This window comes from Hermetia illucens, chromosome 6 (genome assembly GCF_905115235.1).
Source record: "Hermetia illucens chromosome 6, iHerIll2.2.curated.20191125, whole genome shotgun sequence".
Classification (NCBI taxonomy): Eukaryota; Metazoa; Arthropoda; class Insecta; order Diptera; family Stratiomyidae; genus Hermetia; species Hermetia illucens.
The window spans coordinates 5,229,860-5,251,863 of record NC_051854.1 but is presented as its reverse complement, the minus strand read 5'-3'; the positions used below and the strand labels follow the sequence as shown (position 1 = coordinate 5,251,863).

General features: G+C 41.5%; 1 protein-coding gene across 7 annotated transcripts in view; it reads right to left on the bottom strand.

Annotated features, from left to right (window-relative positions):
• Positions 1–688: 688 nt before the first annotated feature.
• The window catches only part of LOC119658718 (regulator of G-protein signaling loco), a 103,091-nt gene continuing 81,775 nt past the window's right edge, over positions 689–22,004 (bottom strand). For 6 of the 7 annotated variants that reach the window (XM_038066338.1, XM_038066344.1, XM_038066341.1 and 3 more), the window contains 6 exons: positions 6,158–6,868; positions 5,486–6,094; positions 5,332–5,428; positions 2,127–2,401; positions 1,774–2,041; positions 689–1,705 (listed from right to left, as the gene is read on the bottom strand). In XM_038066338.1, the coding sequence (XP_037922266.1) occupies positions 1,044–1,705; positions 1,774–2,041; positions 2,127–2,401; positions 5,332–5,428; positions 5,486–6,094; positions 6,158–6,868 (2,622 nt within the window). In that variant the 3' untranslated portion in view covers positions 689–1,043. The remainder of the gene's footprint in view (positions 1,706–1,773; positions 2,042–2,126; positions 2,402–5,331; positions 5,429–5,485; positions 6,095–6,157; positions 6,869–22,004) is intronic. The other variant, XM_038066340.1, reaches the window with a different exon arrangement.

Here is a 22,004-nt window from a genome sequence, read left to right as displayed (position 1 = left end):
TTATAGCGGCCATCCAGTAAACCATGTGCTCGGAGTAGGTTTCTTGGTCAGCCAAAAAATGAAACCTGCTGTTATCGGCTTTGAAAATATAAGCGAAAGGCTATGCACTCTGCGTTTGCGAGGCAAATTTAGAAATATAAGCCTCATAAACGTTCACGCCCCTACAGGGGAGACTTCAGAGTCGGAGGAGAATACCTTCTACGAGGCAGTTGAGCGCATCCTCGAAGCCGGTTCCAAGTACGATATCAAAACCATAATCGAAGTTCCGCTGTGTCTTTTAATTTGAAAGTCAGACTTTCGCTTAGAACCAGCTCCAAGTACTGCGTCTGCTGAATATTAACCAACAATAAGTAATAAACCTTGAACTTACCAGTCCTTCGAGCTGGAAGTCAGGTGGGTTCCCTCATTCGTTTTGACATAAATTTTAATTTTCATAAATTCCCCAGCTTGAGAAATTTTTCAGCTTTGTCTTCTATTGATATAAAGCTCGTTATCCTTATCTTGCGTGAGGTTCTGCGGTCTTGAACGTGGTTTTCTTCGTATTTCAATCCCGAACTTTTCAATTTATTATCAGATATGAAGTGTCATGAAGGACGAAATTGATGAATGAAGCTGGGAAAATGAAATGAATTGGTGTTAGTACCTATGTCGCTTTCATTCGGGTTATGTGAGCAGCAAAAAAGGCTGATACGCAAATGATATTCATATTTATTTCAACTAAAAATACGTTTGTATCTTATCGCAATAAATTAATGTAGATTTTCTCTTACATTTTATACACAGAATATAAAAAATTTCATAAATACCGATCTAGTAATTTCATCACTCACAAAGTTACCGCTTCATTATCCAATTTCCGTTTCTTGCAAAAACAACAGGATCCCTTTCAAACGTGAAGATTCTTCAATACCAATTTCTGCAATTCTTGCATGGCATCTTCCTTAAAAGTTAACTCTTTAATACTATTCGGAAGATATAATTTACAAAATGATGAAAAACACATCTTTTTTCACATCACACCTAATCCTAAATCCATAACTAGTTTAAACGAAGCTGCTTGTTGGCTGATCCAAATACACATTGTGACTATTCGAATGCTGATGGTCCAAGTTCAAATGGCGTCGTGCAGCTGCCGATACTGAATTATCAATAACTTGTATTTTGCTAGGCGATGAATTGGCTGATTGCGGAGATTGTCCCCAATTCGATGGTTTCATCGGAAGGATTTTTGGTTTCGGGGGTAATGGCGGTGGTGGTGCTTTCGATTCGGTCGATTCATAATCGATATTGGAATCATTAGACGTTGACGATCGCGTCGGGCTAATATTGTTGCCATTGCTGCTAGTCATGCTTGTATTCATTGCATCTGATCGGGCGTTTCCATTCAGATCGATGGATTTGGTTGGGAAGATACTGGCACAAGTGTTGGACTTTGTGATTGAGTAGCGAGGAGCCGGCTGTGGACGATCGCCTAGCGGGGGAAGAACGCTTGAATCGAGGCTGCTCCTTGCCGATGGGACTGGCTCTGTTTGCTTTTGGGGCGTGGACGAATCATTTGGTAGTTGATTGGTTTTACGAAGCTTGTTGATGGCATTTAGATTCTCCTTGTTTTTGAGAAAGTCAGGAAGTTCCGAATTGATTTCGGTGCCACGTTGGTCTTCGAGGCGAGCCCGTTGAGCTCTTTTCAGACCTTCGAGAAATTCTTCTGTTGAAAAAAATAAACAAACCAATCAGTAAACATTCCATGTTTCCGGGAATTTACTTTAAACTTACCATGTTTTTCCGTTCGATGACCAGTCACTTGTAATTTGACTCCTGTCTTCCATTTCGCTATCAATGGCTTCTTTATGCCAGTGGCATTTGGATCACTACTTGTTGTCGTCTGAGTGCTAGTGCTCAATCCATCTTCAGAACCAGCTGTCGATGTTTTATTTGGAAGTATTATTTTCTTAGGACGTGCCATTTTAATTCCGGCAGAACTTGACTCTCTTCGACGAATTTTATCAAATATTGATGATGATTCAGATGCACAATCGTCAGACTTTGCAAGAAAATAAAGTTATTGAGTAAGGAAATTATCATGCAAATCTCAAATAAATTCGGGGAAACCTTTTGAGGCTACTTACCTTCTCAGAATTTTGATCAAAAACCTTCGATGTGGGTTGCTGCTGTTGACCGGCATGGGCTTTCGCCTTTCCTTGGAGTAGCTCATTGAAGACTTTATTGGTGATTTCGTCTAGGGTGACTTGCTGATTTGCAGGACGAATAATTTTCGCTGGGTAGGGAAGAACCCGCGGTAGTTGCAAATTCGATGAGTTCTGATAGGTAGGTACTTGACTAGGACGTTTTTGTTGTGATTGTTGTTGCTGATGTAGTTGTTGTGTGTGATTTTGTTGCCAACCTGAAATCGAAGTGAAAACTAGTTTATTTCGGAGACATTAGGGGGGCTGGCACAGTTTGTTATGAGAAGGATGTGGTCCATAGATAAAAGAATACAAAAGGACCCAATCAAGAACATATCTGATGAATGAACGAAGCATGACTGCATAACAACGAACACTTCATTCATATCACTTCAAAATATAGTGGAAGAGAGAGACGGAGGCTCAACCAATATTAGTCCCAATTTCACTCTGACGCCGGTAAAACTTTTGTTAAATTGCGACTGGTAGAAATCCCTTCAAATGTACAGCAACTTAATTGTTCGGAGTTGAATGAAATAAATTCAAATAAATTCAAACAAAGCCCAAGCTATGATTTGACTATTGTACCGAGAGCCGACTGATCACAGGGGTTAAAATATGACCTCCAGTTTCAACTAGTCTTGTCTGGGCGACAAGGTTCTTTGCTAAGGTGAACCCTCTTTCTTCGGTAAAACAAGAAAAATGCCAAACAACAGATCAACTCTCAATCGTGACTTTTCAACCTTGAGTGAGGGGATGCCTTGAGTTCATCGATGGAAAATACATTTTATTGGCTCAAAGCGTAGCATAGGTCCCAAGGCGAACCTCCACGAGGTGACCGCTGGGAGCTCTTTCTTAACGAAAAGCTGCAGACGGAGAAGGATGATGGCGAGTCTCCCGCGCTTAAAAACAGGACAAATTATACCAACTGGTCCTCCAGGTTGAGGGTTGAGTAGGGTTGACAACCCTACACGGAAAACCGAAGTTACGAAGCCACAACAGGAGCCTCGGACTGGACGGATAACACAACGACGAACCCGGCAACGACACTTTGAAAACATAAGCGAACGGCTATGCACTCTGCGCTTATAAGGCAAATTTAGAAATAAGAAAAAGCCTCATTAAGGTTCACGCCCCTACAGAAGAGACTGCACAGTTGGAGAAGGATACCTTCTACGAGTTAGTAGAAAGAACCCTCGAAGCCTGTCCCAGGGGTACGATCCTCTTTAAGTTCACCCAACTACTGGCCTATGCTGACGATATCCGCATCATGGGAAGAACCACCCGAGACGTACCAACTGCCTTCATCCAGATCGAGCAGGCGGCGCGAGATTTTGGACTGCACATCAATGAAGACAAGACAAAATATATGTTGGCAACGTCAGCACCAAAAACCAACCAACCAACAACATCAGACCGCACGAGTCAAACGGGAAGAATGAAGATAGTAGAACTTTGAGACCGTTGATAATTTCTTCTATCTAGGGTCGAAAATCACAACCAATAACAGCTACGACGACGAAATCCGTGCACGGTTATCGGCAGCCAACAGAGACTATTTCAGTTTACAAAAACTCTTCCGCTCGAAACGTCTCACCATAGGGTTAAAGCTCTGTGCAAGACAATGATCGTGCCAGTGCTTATGTATTCCTCGGAAACTTGGGTTCTCAGCAAGAAAAATTGCCAACTCTTGGCCGCGTTCGAGAAAAGAATCCTCCGAAGAATTATTGGCCCTCTACATAAGGATGGACGATTCCGTAGCCTAAATAATGACGAAATCTATAAGCGATACTATGACCGTCAAGTTGGGGATAAAATCCGGCTCAACAAGTTATGGTGGGCGGGTCATTGAATCTGTATGGATGAGGATGATCCAGCCCGGAGAGTCTATAAGAGCAACATCTATGGTAGAAAAAGAAGATGAGGCAGACCTGAGATAAAGTGATGGCTTAGGTCAGGCCGCTAAACAGCTTTTAGGGATATGATGTGATTGGTGAACCTCGGCGCAAAACCGGGGTATCTGGAGTTTCTTGCTAAGGCAGGCCTAGACCGGATACTGGTTGTTGCGCCGTCGATGATGATGATGATTGCCTACAACCATTTGCGGGTCCTAATTTGACGAAAGTACAGATAATCCGATTCCCAGGACCGATTTCCTACTAAATTCAACAGGAAATTAAGGTCCTACGGGTTTAACATGAGTACCTGTCGTGTAGGCATAATCTCACGGTCCTTCACAATCAGAGTTTATACTAAGTGCAAGTTCAGCATTCATACCAGTGGATGTGAGGTTTATCTAACATTTCTGCCGCAAATAAAGGGTACGGCGCCCGAATTGTGCAGCGCTCTTCCACACTTGAGCACACAAGGAGCTCTGCCCGCGATATGGCTACAACCACCATGAAATTCCCACAATGGGGACAGCCGCAAATAACCGGGCCGAGACGATATCTTCCAGGAATTCTTCTGGGAAATATGCTCTCAGAAGGCCATCCCGGTACCTATAACCTCCAGTGAGGCTTCGTGACAAAAGACACTTCAGATGAGTCCCACTGCAGACAAGGGTCTGATCGTCCTCCTCAAGAATGTGGAGACTGGACTTCTTAACGGGTTGACGGTTGACAGCCCGATGCCGGGGTCAACTATCGCTTTGCGCACCATCAAAACAACAAAAATTTAGCTGAGACTTGGGTCACACTCCGTCCAAAAAAGAGATAATACAGGAATAAAAAAGTGTAAATCATGTCATCCCGCTTAAAGTTAACGCTGGGAGTGTTATTCTTTGTCTTGTACGCAGGTCATTTTTCTTTTCGATCCGTAAAAATCTCGCACGTCTTATCCAAAACCAAGGGTTGGCTCACCACATAGTTTAGTTCATAATTGATCAAGTTCAGTGTCGAGAAGTCTTGCGAGGATTGGAACCACATTCCGAAAATTTTAAATGATTTTTATGGGCAAGTCGTAGGAGGAAAGACTGATAGATCTTTTAAGGTTTGGGTGTTGTCTCATAATTTCAAAATCTTCTCACATTTCGACATTAAGAAGTGAACATTGCTCATGACCAAACTGAGTTGTAACACTGCATGCAATCTTAAGTGACGACGTAGCATCGGAAATAATAACTTTTAATGAAAATATCAAAACTCACCTTCTAAGTTCAACAAAACAACTTGTAACCTAAGCCCGTCCGCTACGGTAACTGGCAAGTCCATTGTGAGAGGTTCATGTGTTTCTCGAATAAGAACCTGAAAGTATAAGCACTTTTAGAGAACCTCTACTGAGCTATCGAACTTCGTCCATACCTGAACCTCCTCGATCCGATAGTTATACTTCTGCAAGATCGGCTTCAAGACATCACCCAATGCCTTTTTCGGTTTGCTCTTAACCGAAATCACCTTGGGATCAGGCAAATCCAATTTGAAGGCAACACGTTGCTCAATCTCCACTTCTTTTCCTGCCAGTTCTGTAGACGGTTGATCCAGCTCCAATGGCTTACCAATTCCTCCACTAATCAAAACATCAAAGAATTTATACTGAATTCCACGTTTCTCCAGTAATCTCTCCACTAATTGTCTTATAGTCTCATTGGGCCTTGTTTGAACAATGGTTGTTGCTCCATTGCAAAGTATCACACGACAAAGTGAAGTTTTCAGATCGTCCGAGCCACCGGCAAATGCAGTGGCAGCATCAAAACTGGACAGAGAGCTTCGTGAACTATGAATATCACTGGTTGAATTTGTTGAATGAGGTTTTAGAGTATTTCCCGATGAAGATTTGCTGCTACTCGGAGTTTTGGTGTTACTTTGGCTTTCAGAGTCAGCACGATCGCGTGATTTACAACGTGCCTTACGATGCCATGGAAGGATACTTTTACGACGACGATCTTCCGCGTTACTTGCTGATTTTTTAAGCTGGAAAGAGGATAATTTGGAGATACAATTTTAATTCATTAGAACGGAATGGTATCAACTTACCTTCGTGTGACCAGGCATGTTAGCGAGATTCGTAATCAAGACTTCGTCAAGCTGCTCCGCAGGATATGGCAGAGGTTGATTTTTTGCTTCGGCCTCAATGCACTTTTTATAAAGATCCGATCGAATGAATCTCTGATAACTGTCGAACTTCATCAAATTGAAAATTTGCTTCTGTGCCGGAGTAAAGAGATTGCGATCAGCTGCCTTTAGATTTTCTTCTGCTATGTTCCGCGCTTGTGAATCAACATTCACCGGTTCCAGAGCGCCATTCCCTAAATGCTTCACAAATATATCCATCGCTAAGGCGGCACGTTCTTCATTCGATGCAATTTGTCTATATCTTTCACAAGCTGTCCAGAAATAGATATTTTCAGCTGAGAATTCTTTCTTAAGGAATTCAGCGAAGGTATGAAGTCCGGCTGGATCTTCGAGGAGTTTTTCAAATGATTGTCCCCACATAACAACTCCGTGTCCTTCATGTGAATTTTGCTGTGATGAACTTTGTGCAATTTCTTCACTTTGGCTTCGATTAGAGTCCAAATCATGATTGTAATCATCAATGGATTTTGTGTAGACATCATTTTCGGAGGCTGCTAAGGAGGAAGGACGACGTGCTAGAGAGTTTCGAGTCTCGGGAACGCGAGCGCTACGAAATGATGATTGACCCCAGCGACGGAATGGTGATGTTCCCGTTGATGGAAAGGCTCGAGACTGTAAGGTAGAAAAGAAATATTTGATTTAATAAAAGTGTAACGGTTAAGATTTTGATAAATGCAATATAAAAAGCAAAAGATAGGGTGTTGACTCTTTTTTTGAAAATGATTCCTCTATAGATTATGGCGCTTAGTATCACATTAGAATCAGATAAGGAATCAAATAGTCAGCAAAGTGAGAATTTCCTTCCTTAATGAAAAACTAATCGCACGTATTGCGTCAGCAAACCTAAAATTAACGCCATGTCTACAAACTGTTGGTAAACGAGCAATTCGTGAATAATGGATGATATAAAGTTGAATTCATGTTCGGGGTGAGTAATAATGATAACGTATGATTTCAAGACATACTTGAGGAATGTTTCCTGCGAGCTATGAATAAATATTTGCATATGAAAGTTACGATATAAGGAGGCCGGAATTCGATTGGTGAGTTTTATGGAAGGCTGCAATTAAGGCATGTTTCGGCTTTTTACGCCGGTATAGAGTCAAAGATCGATGCCCCACTTCGTACAAGCTGGATTGCGTACCATTTCGTTGGACCTATGCCTTTGGGTCAATGGAAATGTAAAGATAATATCCAAAGGTTGCGAATGAGTCAATGTTAAGAGAGTCAACAGTACAAGGTTTTAGGTTTAGCATTTGAAAGTATGAGTTCATAGTTCCACAAATTGAAGGTAGCACCTGGTGAACGTGTTCAGTTTTTATAAGATTTTTTTCGATTGTATTGACCCAACCTTATCGATTTGGAAATAGGTTGTTACCGATCAAATGCCCTCAGGAAAAGTGCCCCAGAAAACCCCCAAAAACACAGACACTACTCTGAATTCGACTGCAAAAAAAGTGATAACGAGCTACTTATAGGAATTCCGATTTATCGAGTTATGGTAGCGATTTTCAGATATTCTCGGGGGCCTGATAAGATTCAATTAAAAGTTAAAAATGTGTTCTGGTTTATGGATTTTGCCGTGTAGAGTCCTGCATTAGACAGAGCCCTGAAAACAGGCCTAACAGGGCGTGACAATATTTTATGCACAGGAGGAAAGGATTTTATTTCTTTCGTACTGAATTCCGGCTCCTTGTTCGAGTGCTCCAAATCCAGCTTGAGGAGTACAAGACCCTCAATAATTGCTTTATATAAACATCTTTGTTTATTGTGATTACAACCAGCTCCATTATCTTTGGCTAAACCGACGACAGACAAGAGTTCAACTCTTCCATGAACCAACCCAAACTTGACTATCAGCCGCGCCTACGACACTCTGAGATATTTTCGGCAACCATAATCTAACTGAAATAAATTGAATTGCGACTCTACACATTTCAATCAACTGAAATGAATGAAAATAAAAACTAATTAATCTAACATTGAGGTAAATCCACTCTGGGGGTGTTCAAGGTCGAAATTCAAGTGATGTGTGCTCGTGATCATTAAACGTCGTTATCAATTCTTATTTATCTGTAGTTGTCGCAGTTGCGAGCGATGAGGGAGGTATGAATATGTTCAAAATGTTTGATGCGTATGTGCCTCATTTAGTTGGTATGCTATCGACAACAGGTGAGAGTTAGACATGAAAGATAGAAATGCGCTTCACATCGAACAACCATGTCAACTATTTCTGAATAGCAAACAATAGGCATTTTGTGACAAACCCATTTGTGAATATTTAATGGGATATGATAATGTTACAGTGAGCTAACGAGGAAATTGGATAGGTCGTTGGAAATAGTTTTAGTTGCGGCTAAGCTCCAAAAAAAATCATTTTTAGTGCCAATGAAAAAAAGAAAAGATTCCCTACAGTCTGAAATCTTCTGGGGTTGTAATAGGCCCATAGACACTCATAAACATCCGAGACTGCGCGTCAACCACACCTACGAGCCATCGTTTGTGGTTACCTGAAATGTGCTTCAGTTCCCCCACGACTTTCTGAGACGCCCGCATTTCTTCTCTACTGTTCTGCGATAAGTGCCTTTGAGGCAACCCACCCGTTGGCCAGCTGTCAAGAGTGGATTCCACTGCATGGCGTATCCATTCAACCACCCTCCTTAATATGGGACCTATTCACTGGCACTTCCATTTTCCAATCACAGTACGTACCAGTGTCAGGCTTGTGCGCCGACCAAGTTTTTCTTTCCGCTTTGGACGTCGTCCTCTGACATTTTACCTCGATGCAGCACGTGATATCTTGTGCATTCATATGGCACTCCAATTGTAGCTATTAGTTCCTCCGGAATGCCCCTCGTGTGTAGAGCAAGCTAAATACACTTCTTCTTCATGTTGTCGAAAGTTGTGTCGAAACAAAAATCTAAACTTCAAAATGATCCGCAGGGCATTTGTGTGTTCAAAGCAGAAGGATCTAGAGTAGAAACTTGCTTGCTCCCTGTCGATCAAGCTTTCGAGATGTTCTTGATGTATTCCAAGATTACTCTAGCTATTATCTTTGCGATCCCAGGGAGCACGTAGATACCCATCCAATTGCCACATTCAAAACGGGTGCCCTTCTTCAGAATCTAAATGATAATCCCCTTCTTTCATCTCTGAGCTGAGATAGCCTCTTCATTGCTGATGCGACATAACCGTTTTTGAAGAGAATTGTGACTTGTGATGAAAAATGGATTCTGTGAGATAATAAGAAACATTCAGGACAGCGGTTTGATCGCAGAGAAGCTCCCAGGCACCAAGCCAAAGCGGAACTGCAACCTAAGAAAATCATGGTGACTATTTGGTGGATCTCTGAAGGTGTCATTTACTATTCTTTCCGGAATCCCAGCGAAACGATAACTAGGGAATTCTACTGCCGTCAATTGGACGCTATGCACGGGAACTTGCGTTTAAAACAGCTTTTGGCTTTCCCCCTCTATAGTTGTCACCAGCAGACTATCGTATTTTTCGGGGTCTGGGAAAGTATTTCCATGGAAAATGTTACTCCAACAAAAAGGCTGTAATTCCTCCTTTTGAAAAATTTTTGGAGCAAAAAATACTAGGTTTTTGCCTTATGAACAGACTCCACATACCCTATTTTAGAGCATGAACTTAATTATGGTGTCAAGTCTTACATTTGACCCTTTCTGTCAAAAAGTTACTGGCGATGGCCCTCCTGCTTTCTCCAGACGAAGAAAGTACCGGCGACCGTGATTTCTTGACATTACGTAGGTAACGTCGCAAGCCGAACCGTACCCACTAATTGCTACCATGCGCTGAGAATACAATTTCATCTCTCCATGAATGACTGTTTCCTTGCCTTTTTTAAATTTTTCTGAAGTGTATAAAAATTCACCCGGAATTTTGCCGGATCCTAGACAGAGTCGTAACGGGACTCTATTCGCAAAAAAACGCAACTCCTTACTGAGTGCACCAGTCTACGCTTCAGAACAGTACAGAAAGGCAGACAGGGCCATACACATTAGAAGACAACGTATTCTGAATTTGCTCGAAGAAGCTCGTAATTCGGAAGTATTTCACTACCCGCTTGAACCTGGCAGTTCTTTCTTACCAACTTACATAGAAATTACTAAGGCAATTTTGACAGGATGAGCACTTCGATTTTCTTCAGAGTTAGGAAGAATCCTTGCTCAATTATACATTTGTTGACTCATCGGATCACCAATCCCAGTGTGCGCTTGACTTGTTCGATCGAGTATATGACGATTTATGCCGCAACATCATTCTCATATCTTATTGGGTAGACTCGGTAAGGCATGTTTTGTGGCACCTGACAATCATATGAGTCATTCGAGCGATAAAGATCAAGGATAGACTCCTGAGCCACCTCCAATATGAACATTATTCACCATGGTCCTTCCCGTGTCTCATAAAGTAGAGAGAGAGTATAGTCCCTTAGATGATCTCTCAATATTCGCCCGATGTCACCCCACTGCGTAGCATTGAAGGGGTTCCTTACATCCAGTGTTACGACAAGCACCACTCACTGACACTGGCGGAACGTTTGAGCACTTGAACCATTTCCTCATTTGCACCAATTGTCGATTCCCCGCTCTAAAGCTTGATTGAACTCTCGTGGTACACATTGCGTTAGTTAATGTTGTTAATAGGGTCAAAGCAATGTAAGACAATGCCAGTCCTCATGTATTCCTCGGAAACTTGGGTTCTTAACAAGAAAAATTGCGAACTCTTGGCCTCGTTCGAGAGAAGAATCCTCCGAAGAATTTTTGGCCCCCTACATGAGGATGGACGATTCCGTAGCCTACATAACGCCGAAATCTATGAGGGATACCATGGCCGTCCGGTTGTGGATAAAATCCGGCTTAATAGGTTACGGTGGGCGGGCCACTTAATCCGTATGGATGAGGATGATCCAGCCCGGAAAGTCTATAAGGGCAATATCTATGGTAGAAAAAAAAGGCGAGGCAGACCCTGCCCAAGATGGAGCGATGGCGTAGGCCAGGACGCTAGACAGATTTTGGGGATATCGAATTGGTGGACCTCGGCGTAAAATCGGGATGTCTGGAGTTCCTTATTAAGGCAGGCCTATACTGGATATCGGTTGTTGCGCCGTTGATGATGATGATGAATGTTGGCTTGATTAGGTGCCATCGCGTCTGATATACTAAGAGGACGATACTTTGATGGCACCTCAGATTTTCCTTTTGCTTTCGTTTACCCGCATGAGCGTAACAAGCTTCCAATGTGAGGGGAAAACTTTCGCAGTCAAATACGTGCTAAACGCGCTGAGTAGCAAGTCAAGTAGCAGTTTTCTGTCCTTCATGAACCACATCGCTATAGTTTTATTATAGTAAGTAGTGTCCTATCTGCAGTAGGTTTTTCTGAGTTGATAGTATCTGCTCGAATAGGATTTATTTATGTAAATTTTCCGTTGATGGCGGTGGATATTCATTGGATGCCAGGACATCAAGAAGAGTCGTTCATCACTTAATCTTCCAGTATTCTCCATTATTGGTGAAGTACGAAGGTGATGAGTTGCCTCTGCCCTGGTACCAAACCCACATGTTTTTCACACGAACTGCTTGATTTTTGAAGGGAAAATATCTATCATCCATGAAGTCATCACTTCTGACATTCAAAAAATAGGTCGACTCCATGACACATCTATGCATTTCTTGGGAAAAAAGCTGGAAACGAATTCAAACTCATTATCAGAGCGGAAATCTCTCCATGCAGCATCACTTCCAAATCATTCCAAAAAGCTATCTTAGTTTCCAGAACTCGTACTTCATTCGACTAGCATTCATGGTTGTGCAACTACACTAAGGTTCATTAAACGATGACTTTGTAAATACAAAAGCAACTCCGATGGCCACATCCATTCTACGCTTGGTCGCACTTGGTCTCCTGCCGGAAAAATAACTTGAAATGAAAATTTGCTGATCATTCACTTTAAATAGCCATTAATTTCAGCTTCGAACTATCATCACAACAAGTGGAAGCTTGTGGAAGCTTGGTAAGCAATTTTGCAGTTCTAAGAATTGCAAGTCAGTCAGTTTTTTCACTGTCTATCCTCTATGGCCGTAATTTGAAACCAACCATTTAATCGCCACTGTCCATGGCCAATTTTTGTTTTTCTCTGAGCTTGTGTTGAGCACAAAAACTGCGCCAGTACCAGCGATTAAATTGCACAAATTAGAATCAATTGATTTGTGACCCACACACATATGAGGCCCAGTCATATCATCCAGTTTTGTTTTTCGTGGTGCTATTTTAATTGACAGAAAGAAATTATCAATTCTTCGCTATTCATTCGATGGTAATTATAGAATTCTCATAGCATCCAGTCCTCATGCATTTATTTATGCCACATTTCTAGAGAATTGTGTTGTTATTACGTATGCAAACCGTGTAGATATTTGTTGCATTTATAAGGCACGTAATACCTCTTTGACTTTGTCGCATGTACGTATGTTGAAAATGGCATTAATCAGCTTATCTAGCAACATATCAGAAGGTCTTGTGGGGTTTGGTAATAAGCATTAGTTGTACGGTCGCAAGAGATAATGTTGTTATGAATACCACACGAAGCAATTGTTCGCTTTTTAGTTTTCATCGTGACTCCATATCATTTAGGTTTTTGTAAATGCTATTTTGAAATGCAACATATAAGGTATGGTCTCCTATTAAACTATGTAAAGATTCACAGCGCAGGCGGGCTGCTTGATACGTCGTGGGAGGATCGGCTTGGAAAATTTTATTCACTATTTTTCTCGTGTCAAAATAGGGGTGTGACAAGCAGGCACTTGGTCATTGACATCCAGCGACTGCAATGTTTCAGTTATGGTTGACTTGCCCCTGCGGGCGCAAATATGTACAATTACAAGCTGAGAAACCAACGCAGAACGGAAGAGTAACCTGGACTCGAGAAACCCTTCCCTTCGAAATTCGTTACTATTTCGTATAACTCCAAAAAAGAACATAAGGACCCAGCGCAAGTACAATATTATCCTCAAAGTATAGACTCTAGGCTAATAACATGCACTATGCAATCAAAAATCAGGTTTGGACTATAAAAGTATCTTACAATAAATCCCCGGACGCACTTAATAGGAACCAGCCAACATCACTGCGAGAAACATTGGCGAAGAGATTAACTCAAGCATCTCCAAATTTTCCGCCCTACAGGAGAAATCCTTTGAGAATATAATTCTCACCCAAGGCGAAACTGAGAGAAAAGAGGGTACGCCCTATGCCGATACTCTCCATAGAGTCGAACCAAGTGTTGTGATGAAAGAGTTTGGCATAAGTTAGGTGAACATAGAAAGGAGGATTGTTATTGGAACTATGAAGTGAAAAATGTAAACATGGTAGCTTACATAAAAATATTGACGCACCGTTCGGTGAAAAAACTACTGTCCGCATAGGCCAGCCACTACTGAAGGTTGAATGCGCGGACCTAGACGAGAGAGACGTCATAGGAGATCCGTAAGCAAGACACTCTGAGTGGACAAAGTTCGTATCGCTTGGTATAGTGCGTAAGCTACGCCTTAGTTCCACAAGCATGGTGAAAGTCTACCCCAACTTCTACCATAGGTCAAAGATGTGGATAAGAAAGCCCTCTGTCTGTAACAAGGATCGCAATTGTAAGCAAATAATAGGTAGAACTAGGTGTGCAGTCTGTACGATAGACCTAAGTATGTTTCACAAATGAAAATCCTTTATCTGAACTACCAAGCTGCCCACAACTTGCTATTACTTCTGCTGCTACCACCTGCGAACGGTATAAAAACCTTTACTACGGCTTTTGGGAAATGGACGCAAATGGAAAATCTGCAATGTTAGCATGCGGAGGCCAAATTATCCAGTTGAACCATCGTGAATGAAATTTTGTATGGATTAAGATCGATGATGTACGGTAGTAGCTGCAGTGCCCCATCAAAAATGACAACACGAGAGACATAAAGCATAACAAGCAGGATAGCATTGCAGGTGGTTTCAACGCGTGTGCGATAAGGGGAAAGATTTTACTCGAAGCCTTCTGCATGCTCTGTATCAGCCAGAATATATGCATAATGATCATCAGGTCATATACATGGTCTATCCTGAAAGTAGTAGGACTCTTTTTTTTCAAAAACAAAAAAAAAAAACAATATTCATGATTATACTACAAACAGTTAGGATCAACGCCAACGAGTTTTCCGGTTTTTGTGCACCTCCGGAATGCCTGACATTGAATACTGTTTAGCTCGTCGCGACCTGTTGAACTGTCTCTATTGCACCATGATTTCCCTTGAGTGTCGATTTTATTCTCAAGAAAACAAAAAAGTTTGGCGGGACCAAGTCCAAAAAGTCGAGGTCCTCATTCATATGATGAAGAAGATCCTGGCAAATCATTTTTCGGCTTGTCTTTTATTCCTCTGACAACACTCGCGACATCAACTTCGCACCACTTTCCTCATGGCTAAGTTTTCATTCACCATCTCAAAAACTTGGATATAAGGGATGTCCAGCAATCATGCTGATACCAATCCATCACTATTCAGTAAATTTTTTTCATGCGATACATTGTCGTCGGTTTTGCTGATCGAAGGGCATCTGGAGCGATTGTCGTCTTCCACTCTTAAAAACCCCCGATATAGCCATGACAGTATCGTCCTAGGCCTCCTTAATCATGTCTTGAATTTCTTTGCCCGTTTTGCCAAGCTTTACATACGATTCTCTATGACGAGCCGTTTAGACAGGGGTCCACAATAAAAGTGATCTGCTCTCTTCAACGGCTGACTACCGATTTTTCCCAGGGTATCCAAAATGTCTCCTCTACCGATCCTGCGCGCGTAGACTGCCTCTTGTCCGCCCGGAAAAAAAACAGTTTTACTACTTTCAGAACAGACCGTATATATCGCAATGGCGAACGATCCATAGTGACAAGTGCAGAGTGTTGTCAAAGTTGCGCAAAGGAGAGAAAGCCCTTTAGGAACTTCCTTTGCGATTTCCCCCTTTGCCTCGAATCAGGCTATGAAAACTAGGTAAACCATTCTTTGAGGACCTCAAGGAGATCTCTAGGTGCAGGCTGCTATCCTTCGTGAATGCTAGCCCTAAAGAACTAAATCGGCTGGACTCTGCTCCACTACTCTTACGACAGAAGTTATGATCTTACGATTGACGAGAAATTGAAGGCAGGTCGGTTACCTTTCCGTGATTGATGCAGTTCGGGTGAAGTATCTGATTTTGGAGGATCTTTTTAGCCCTTTTGAAGAGTCGAGAAATTTTTATTCAGCTCTAGCCTCTGATTTGTGCCCACATTTCCTGAAAAAAGCTGACATGTTTTCATAGGAGTAATGAGATCGAATTGTCATCTGTGCTTACCGTCCCAGCGATATTAGTAATAGTAGATAAGAAAAGTTAGGACGTCCTAACTGGTAGATATTTGGGACCAAAAACCTTAAATTATAATAGAATACTGAATTAGGGACTAATGTAATCATGTGTAATCTAAACCCATCTAAACCCCAAGAGATGCTTTCAAGACACAGTAAGACAACAATTTTCATAACTATCTTTTGTTGCATGCGATACTTCATTCCACTTATAACAATTACTAGCGAACTTACTTCAGCAAGTGAATAACTCGGAACTACTGAGGTGTACACCTATCAAAGATAAGCCTCTTCCATTTCTTTATTTTGGTGCTATTATTTCAGTACTAAGCATTTGATGGTCTTCCCCAGCGAGCTTCGCCGCTAGGAGATAGTTACTATGAGTATCAACAAAGTATGATTGCACCTCACGTTTTCACATTTTTCAGTTGTTTTATAATTCTCATTCTCGGCTTAGGTGAGACCGAGGGTATTTGGACGTTGACCAGAATTGAAGCGATCAGGGATATTGTTTTCGATATCTTACGGAAGAGGGTAGTGGTCCCTTGTGAGAGGGCAAGGATTATTTTTTTTTGGAATCTGAAGCTCTAGATAATAACTTCTTTAAGATACCTCCCAGGGTACTGATTTTTTGAAGGGAGGTCTGACCGAAAATGAACCCTCTCCCCAATTACATCCTAACGAATATAGGCTACCTTTTTATTATAGTAACATCGTTCCACCTAAATCAAGAATGTACGTTCCCAAGATATCAACCATAACTAACCGTTGTTGTTCCTCCTTTCGAAACTACATTGTTACGGATACAAATTGCCGGGTAATTTTATTTTCTGATTTGTAACAAAAGTCATGTTAAATTGCAACATCTTCCCTTTCTCAAACAGTAGCACCGGCAAAAAAGTCAAACAACCATTCCATGTCGAATTGTTTCACCTGGCTGGACATTAAAAATCTGATACTTCATCGGTGGTGTGGTGCTGGTGTAGCTCCACCATAACTACTCGTATCTAAAGGTATTCCATTCACAGTATCTGAATAGTAAGAGCTTTTCTTTGATGTCGATGAGTACTCTATCGCAACATGATAATGGGCCACAACGCCAGGTGAGCATGAAAGCAAAAGACGACATAGTCTGAGGAGAAAAAACAAATTTCAGATACTCTATCTGAAATTACGTGTTACATGAGCAAAGGGAAAATGTTCTGGATGTAATGGAAAATGTGAATTGTATCTTTTTTTGTTTGCTTTTATCCTATCGTCGATTTTCTGCGGTCCAGCATGGGTAATTGCAGAAGATACATTGTAGCTTCAACAGTTGCCGTCATGAAATTCAATATACACCAGGAAGTGGCTATATAACAGCCGCCTTGTCTTGCCACTGAATTTTAAGATAGAAGATATATTTTTTGTCTATTCGTTTCCACTTTTTCTGGGAGGACAGAGCTGTTTTAGTTATTAGTCGTAGCGTAAGATGGGAATTGTAAGAGGTAGTACTTTATATTTTTGCGGAGTTAAGAACAATGAAGTTCTAGCGAATGGTTTTTTGGCTAGAGGAGAATCAAGGAGCTAAAAGGCTCATAATTCTCCTTAAAATAACATTGTATCCGCATATTTATCTATATCTTTTGGGTTCACTTAAAGTTAAAGAGCGTCTCCTTAGGAGGGATATGATACTTACATATATTTTGTTCTTTACGGTTTTCGCTCCAGTAGCAACTAGGAGATGATGCAGAAAATTGAGCTGATCATCGGATCTGCCGCTCTTCCCGCCGCGAAATAACGTGATGAAAAGTTCACCACCGACAATGGAATCATTTTCCAATTTAAGAAGTGCGCCCACTGGGAACGACACGACACGAAAGATTGACTAACATCCATTGGCGACGACACGACACGACACGAAAATGACCTAGTGTAGATATAGGATATATATTGAAAAAAATTATTATTAACTTATGTCTGGCATAGGCAAACGTCTCCGGCTGCTTCAGACAGCAGACAGACTGTGTCAGACAAATGAGTGTTTCGTATTAATGGCTGTTCAGACAAACCTCTGCGTCAGATACACATCTGTCCTCGTATCTGGCAAATGTCTGTGTCAGACATCAGGCAGATAGTAGTTAGGCAAATGTCTGAGAGTCTGCGTCAGACATCAGACATCAGTTCCAAGTAGTCTGCTTTTGTTCCAGACAATGGTCTGAATGTGGCTCAGACATCAGAGGGACACATGCCTGTTGCAGACTCAGACTCAGACATTTGTCTGATGCAGAAAAAGATTTTGTTTGAAACAGACATTTGTCTGTCTGATGTCTGACGCAGGTTCAAATATTTGTCCTCGTGGATTGGAGCACTCGCAATACAAACACCAGGGGCCGTATCTTGCTCGAGGCTTTCGCGGGGCTAGACTTGGTGCTTGCAAACACGGGAAATGTGTCCTTTTCGTGGGACAGTCGATTTGACATATGTGAGTACCACGTTGGCGAGGAGAGTGACATGGTTCGTCAGTGAGCACAATTTTCCTCCAGATCGAATATGGGCCATGCGGCGATGTGCGTTCCCGCGGAGCTGGAAACCAGGGCTTTGCCGTGAAAAGGTTTGAAGAGGATCATTCGTGATTTCGATTTCGACAAGTCCACTCAACGATCGACCCCGTAGACATTGTTTTAAAGCTGGCTCGAGACGCGATGTCGTCTAATAAATCCTGTGTCGTTCTGACGTTGGACGCCAAAAATGCGTGGGAGTGGATAAAAAGGTCACTGGCTAAAACGGGTGGCCCAAGTTATTTGACAAAGCTCCTCGAAAGTTACCTTTTGGAGAGGACACTTTGGTACGATACGCATGAGGGATCCAAGCAGTACACCGTCATCGCAGGAGTACCACAGGGCTCAGTATTGAGTCCTCTCCTATGGAACATGATGCACAATTGGGTCCTTATCCTTCCCGTGCCAAATGAGGTCACGATAATCGGTTGCGCAGATGATCTAGCCGTGGTTGTCGTCGCGAAACAACCTGAAGACATTGAAGTGTACGCTAACGAAACCATTGGAGCCATAAAAGCGTGGCTGGAGATGGTTCTCTTGATCTTCGGAAAAAAAGACCAGGACGGTCCTGATTGCCAACCATAGGAAGCGGAATCCGATCAATATTCGTGTTGGTGGTCACATCATCACTTCGAAGCCGGTTATCAAATGCCTGGGGATGATGATTGACGCTGAAATCAATTTTAAGGGACACCTGACTATGCCTTTGAGAAAGCGGCAAATATTAGTGTATCATTAGCGCGGATGATGCCTAACATTGGAAGTCCAAAATACAGTCACAAATTACTTGTGGCCGGAGTCGTTCGCTCCACACTTTCATATCAAACCAAAGTGATCCTGTGAGGTCTTGTGGTCCGTGTAAAAAACAACGTTAACTTTACTTTCAAAAGAATGCCTCGTTTGGTGACCAGCTGGCTGGGTGTAGTCGACGTGATTAAGGACCCAATCTCCCAGGAAGTATGGTTTTCATAGAGGCTTCTTTTGAGTCTGTGGAGCCAAAAGTTACCCAGCTATCAAATTGAATGCTACAGTCACCTTTGCCGAAGGCTTTAGACGAATGTCTGGAAGCATTGCGGTACCCTAGGCGCTTGAACTAAGAATACCCTGTTGTTTAAGGATATGTCGGAGTCTTGAGTTCGCCATCTACTTGATGGTGGACTGGACCAATTGGACCGAAACTTTTCATCTTTCTCTGTTTTGGACTAGGATCCAAATTTACAAAAATAGAGGGCTTGAGGTTTCGCAGGGGCAAGGGGCCCATGAACCAGACACCGAGGAATAAAGTTTCTTTCTAATTGATCTAGGCTGTCATCAAGTGGATGGCGGACTCAGGACTCCTTCATATCCTTAAAAAAATTTAGTTTAATTTCGACTGGCTTAGGTTTGAACTTATTAGACGGTTTTTGAGACGAATATAATTCATACCTATAGTCAGGTGACATTCAAGACAGGAAAAGGTTTTGTAAGAGGTTAATCGACGAAGGTTTCGTCTTAGAAAATGTGATGGCCAAGAGACAATGATATTGCATACTTTTAACAAATGAATCCTTGATCGAACTTTATCCAACACCAAAACGACAGAATGTGTGAATGAGAATATCAGATTCAAAAATGACCTAACCTGGAAAATCCGGACTTATCATCATTGATGAAAACTGGCCTGTGTTAATGGTGAGTTGTACCGAATCTCAGTACTTCTCAACGGTTTGCACGGGTTGGCCATGCAGTGTTCAAGGAAACTACGCCAACCAATCGTCAATCGATAATTGAACGGTTGGAAGTGACTGGAACCAAATCGGCAACAATCATATTTACAGACTCTGCGATAGTTTATTAAGGCGGATAAAAGAATGCTACAAAATGATGAGTATTAATATGCAAACTTACTAAACAGATTAAAAACAAAACGGTAGTTTCTATAATTTTTGGAATGTTTGAAAAAAATAGGGGAAACCATACCTTCTGTCCACCTTGAATATATATAAGGGAGCAAACAAAACGTAGTAAGCACTTCGGCTACACTGTTCCCAGGGCAGAGGTGAGGCAGCGTCCGATGAGTTGCCTTTGCCCTGGACGAAACTGCAAGTTGGCTATTTTTCAAGAATACACTTCAATACCAAAAAGTTTTGTGTTGTGACAGACGTTTCCTTCTCGTTTTGAAATGTAACCAAAGTCGTTGGTAGCAGTTGGTGTGGATTTTATATGCGGTGCTTCTACAAATTTTTACAGCTAAACTTCTGAATATGTCATGAGATTGAGGTACTTGTGAATAAGATACCCCTTTAAACAAAATGTAACCATAAGACAAAAACTGTCGCATGCTTGGTAAAGGCAAAGATGGTCCTTTTGTGATCATTGCGCCTGACTGGCGCCTTTCTATTTTGCATGACTTCTTGGGTGAAACAGAATGACTTTCGATAGTATTCTAGTATTCTGTAGGATGTTTTAATGCTGAAAATGCATTCACACTCTCACTGTCATTTCTTGATCGAACTCGGAGGTAGTTAGCAAGAGTTCGATCAAGACATGACATGCATATCTAAGTTGAAATAGCAGCCTAACGTTATGTTTACAGTCTTTTCCAGGCAATCGAAAAGCTAATCGCTACCACGTGAAAGCCCCTCACCGCTTCTGCCGTTTCCACTTAAAATTAGTTTACGAGATAAGAAAATTTGACAACCTTAGAAAGTCCTCCATCTCAACGAACCAATGATTCAAATGTTACCTTGGCAGCTTCCCAACTGGTTGGCGGTTATCAAAAACAGGTAATTGAACCTTCTCCAAATGAGGAGTTCCAGGTGGCGCAATTCTATTTTCAGAAGGCTTTTAGGAACGATTTTCGCTGGTCGCTTTCGCAACCAATCCATCTGTTGGAAATTCGTGCTAGCCATTTACCAGGGCAGGTTCAGTAGAAAATAAAGATAATCTAGTTTTGGTCCGCAAAGGGTGACAAACGCAGATCGCAATTTTGAAATCCTTTCTAATAGTCATCGAGAAGACCTATTCGCGGGTCTATGTCTGCCATTGACGGTTAATACTAAACCATTGATAGGGCCAACATTACGTTTTTTAAAGAAGACATTTTAATTCTGCTAATCAGTCTCAACTTTAAAAAAAATTTAACTTTCCATATGACCTGGATCAAGGAATCAAAATCATGAATAATCTAACAGAAATTATGAAAACAACAATTATGAAAACAAACCTGATGAACTAGATCGGAATTCATCAAATCATTTAAAAATTAACAGCCTCCTCCTCCGCCTCCTTAAAAATATTATTGTTTATTTACCCTGAATTTGGAACATCATTTTTAGCTCATGTGATAATGCCAATTGCATTACAAAATTTATTTTTGGTTGGATTATCTTGTCGGAGAAAAGAAGGAAATATGAGTCAAAGTTTGTATATAACCATTTTGGAAAAATGTGCAAATCTATGCAGGTGAGAGGAGGTAATAATCAATAAATTCAGTAAATGGTAGGTGATTCATGATGTTTTCTTAAAATGACGACATCAATTTGTTTATTTATGCCGTCATGACTTTCATTTGTAAACTAATTTAGAACTGACATCAGGTAATCAATATTAAGATAAAAATAAGGCTAAGAGCAAGCACAACAATTGATATTTTGAGTAGCAGCGGATATTGGCGGGTGAGGAGGACTACTCGTCAGGTACTACTGCTTTCTATTTGCTAGGAGGGACATGGGAAGTGTGCTTTAATAAAAGTTGCAAGTAATGTGATCCAGCAGCAAAAATTCTTAAACAGGGTGTCGATTTTTTACGTGTAAGAAGTGGTACCAATTT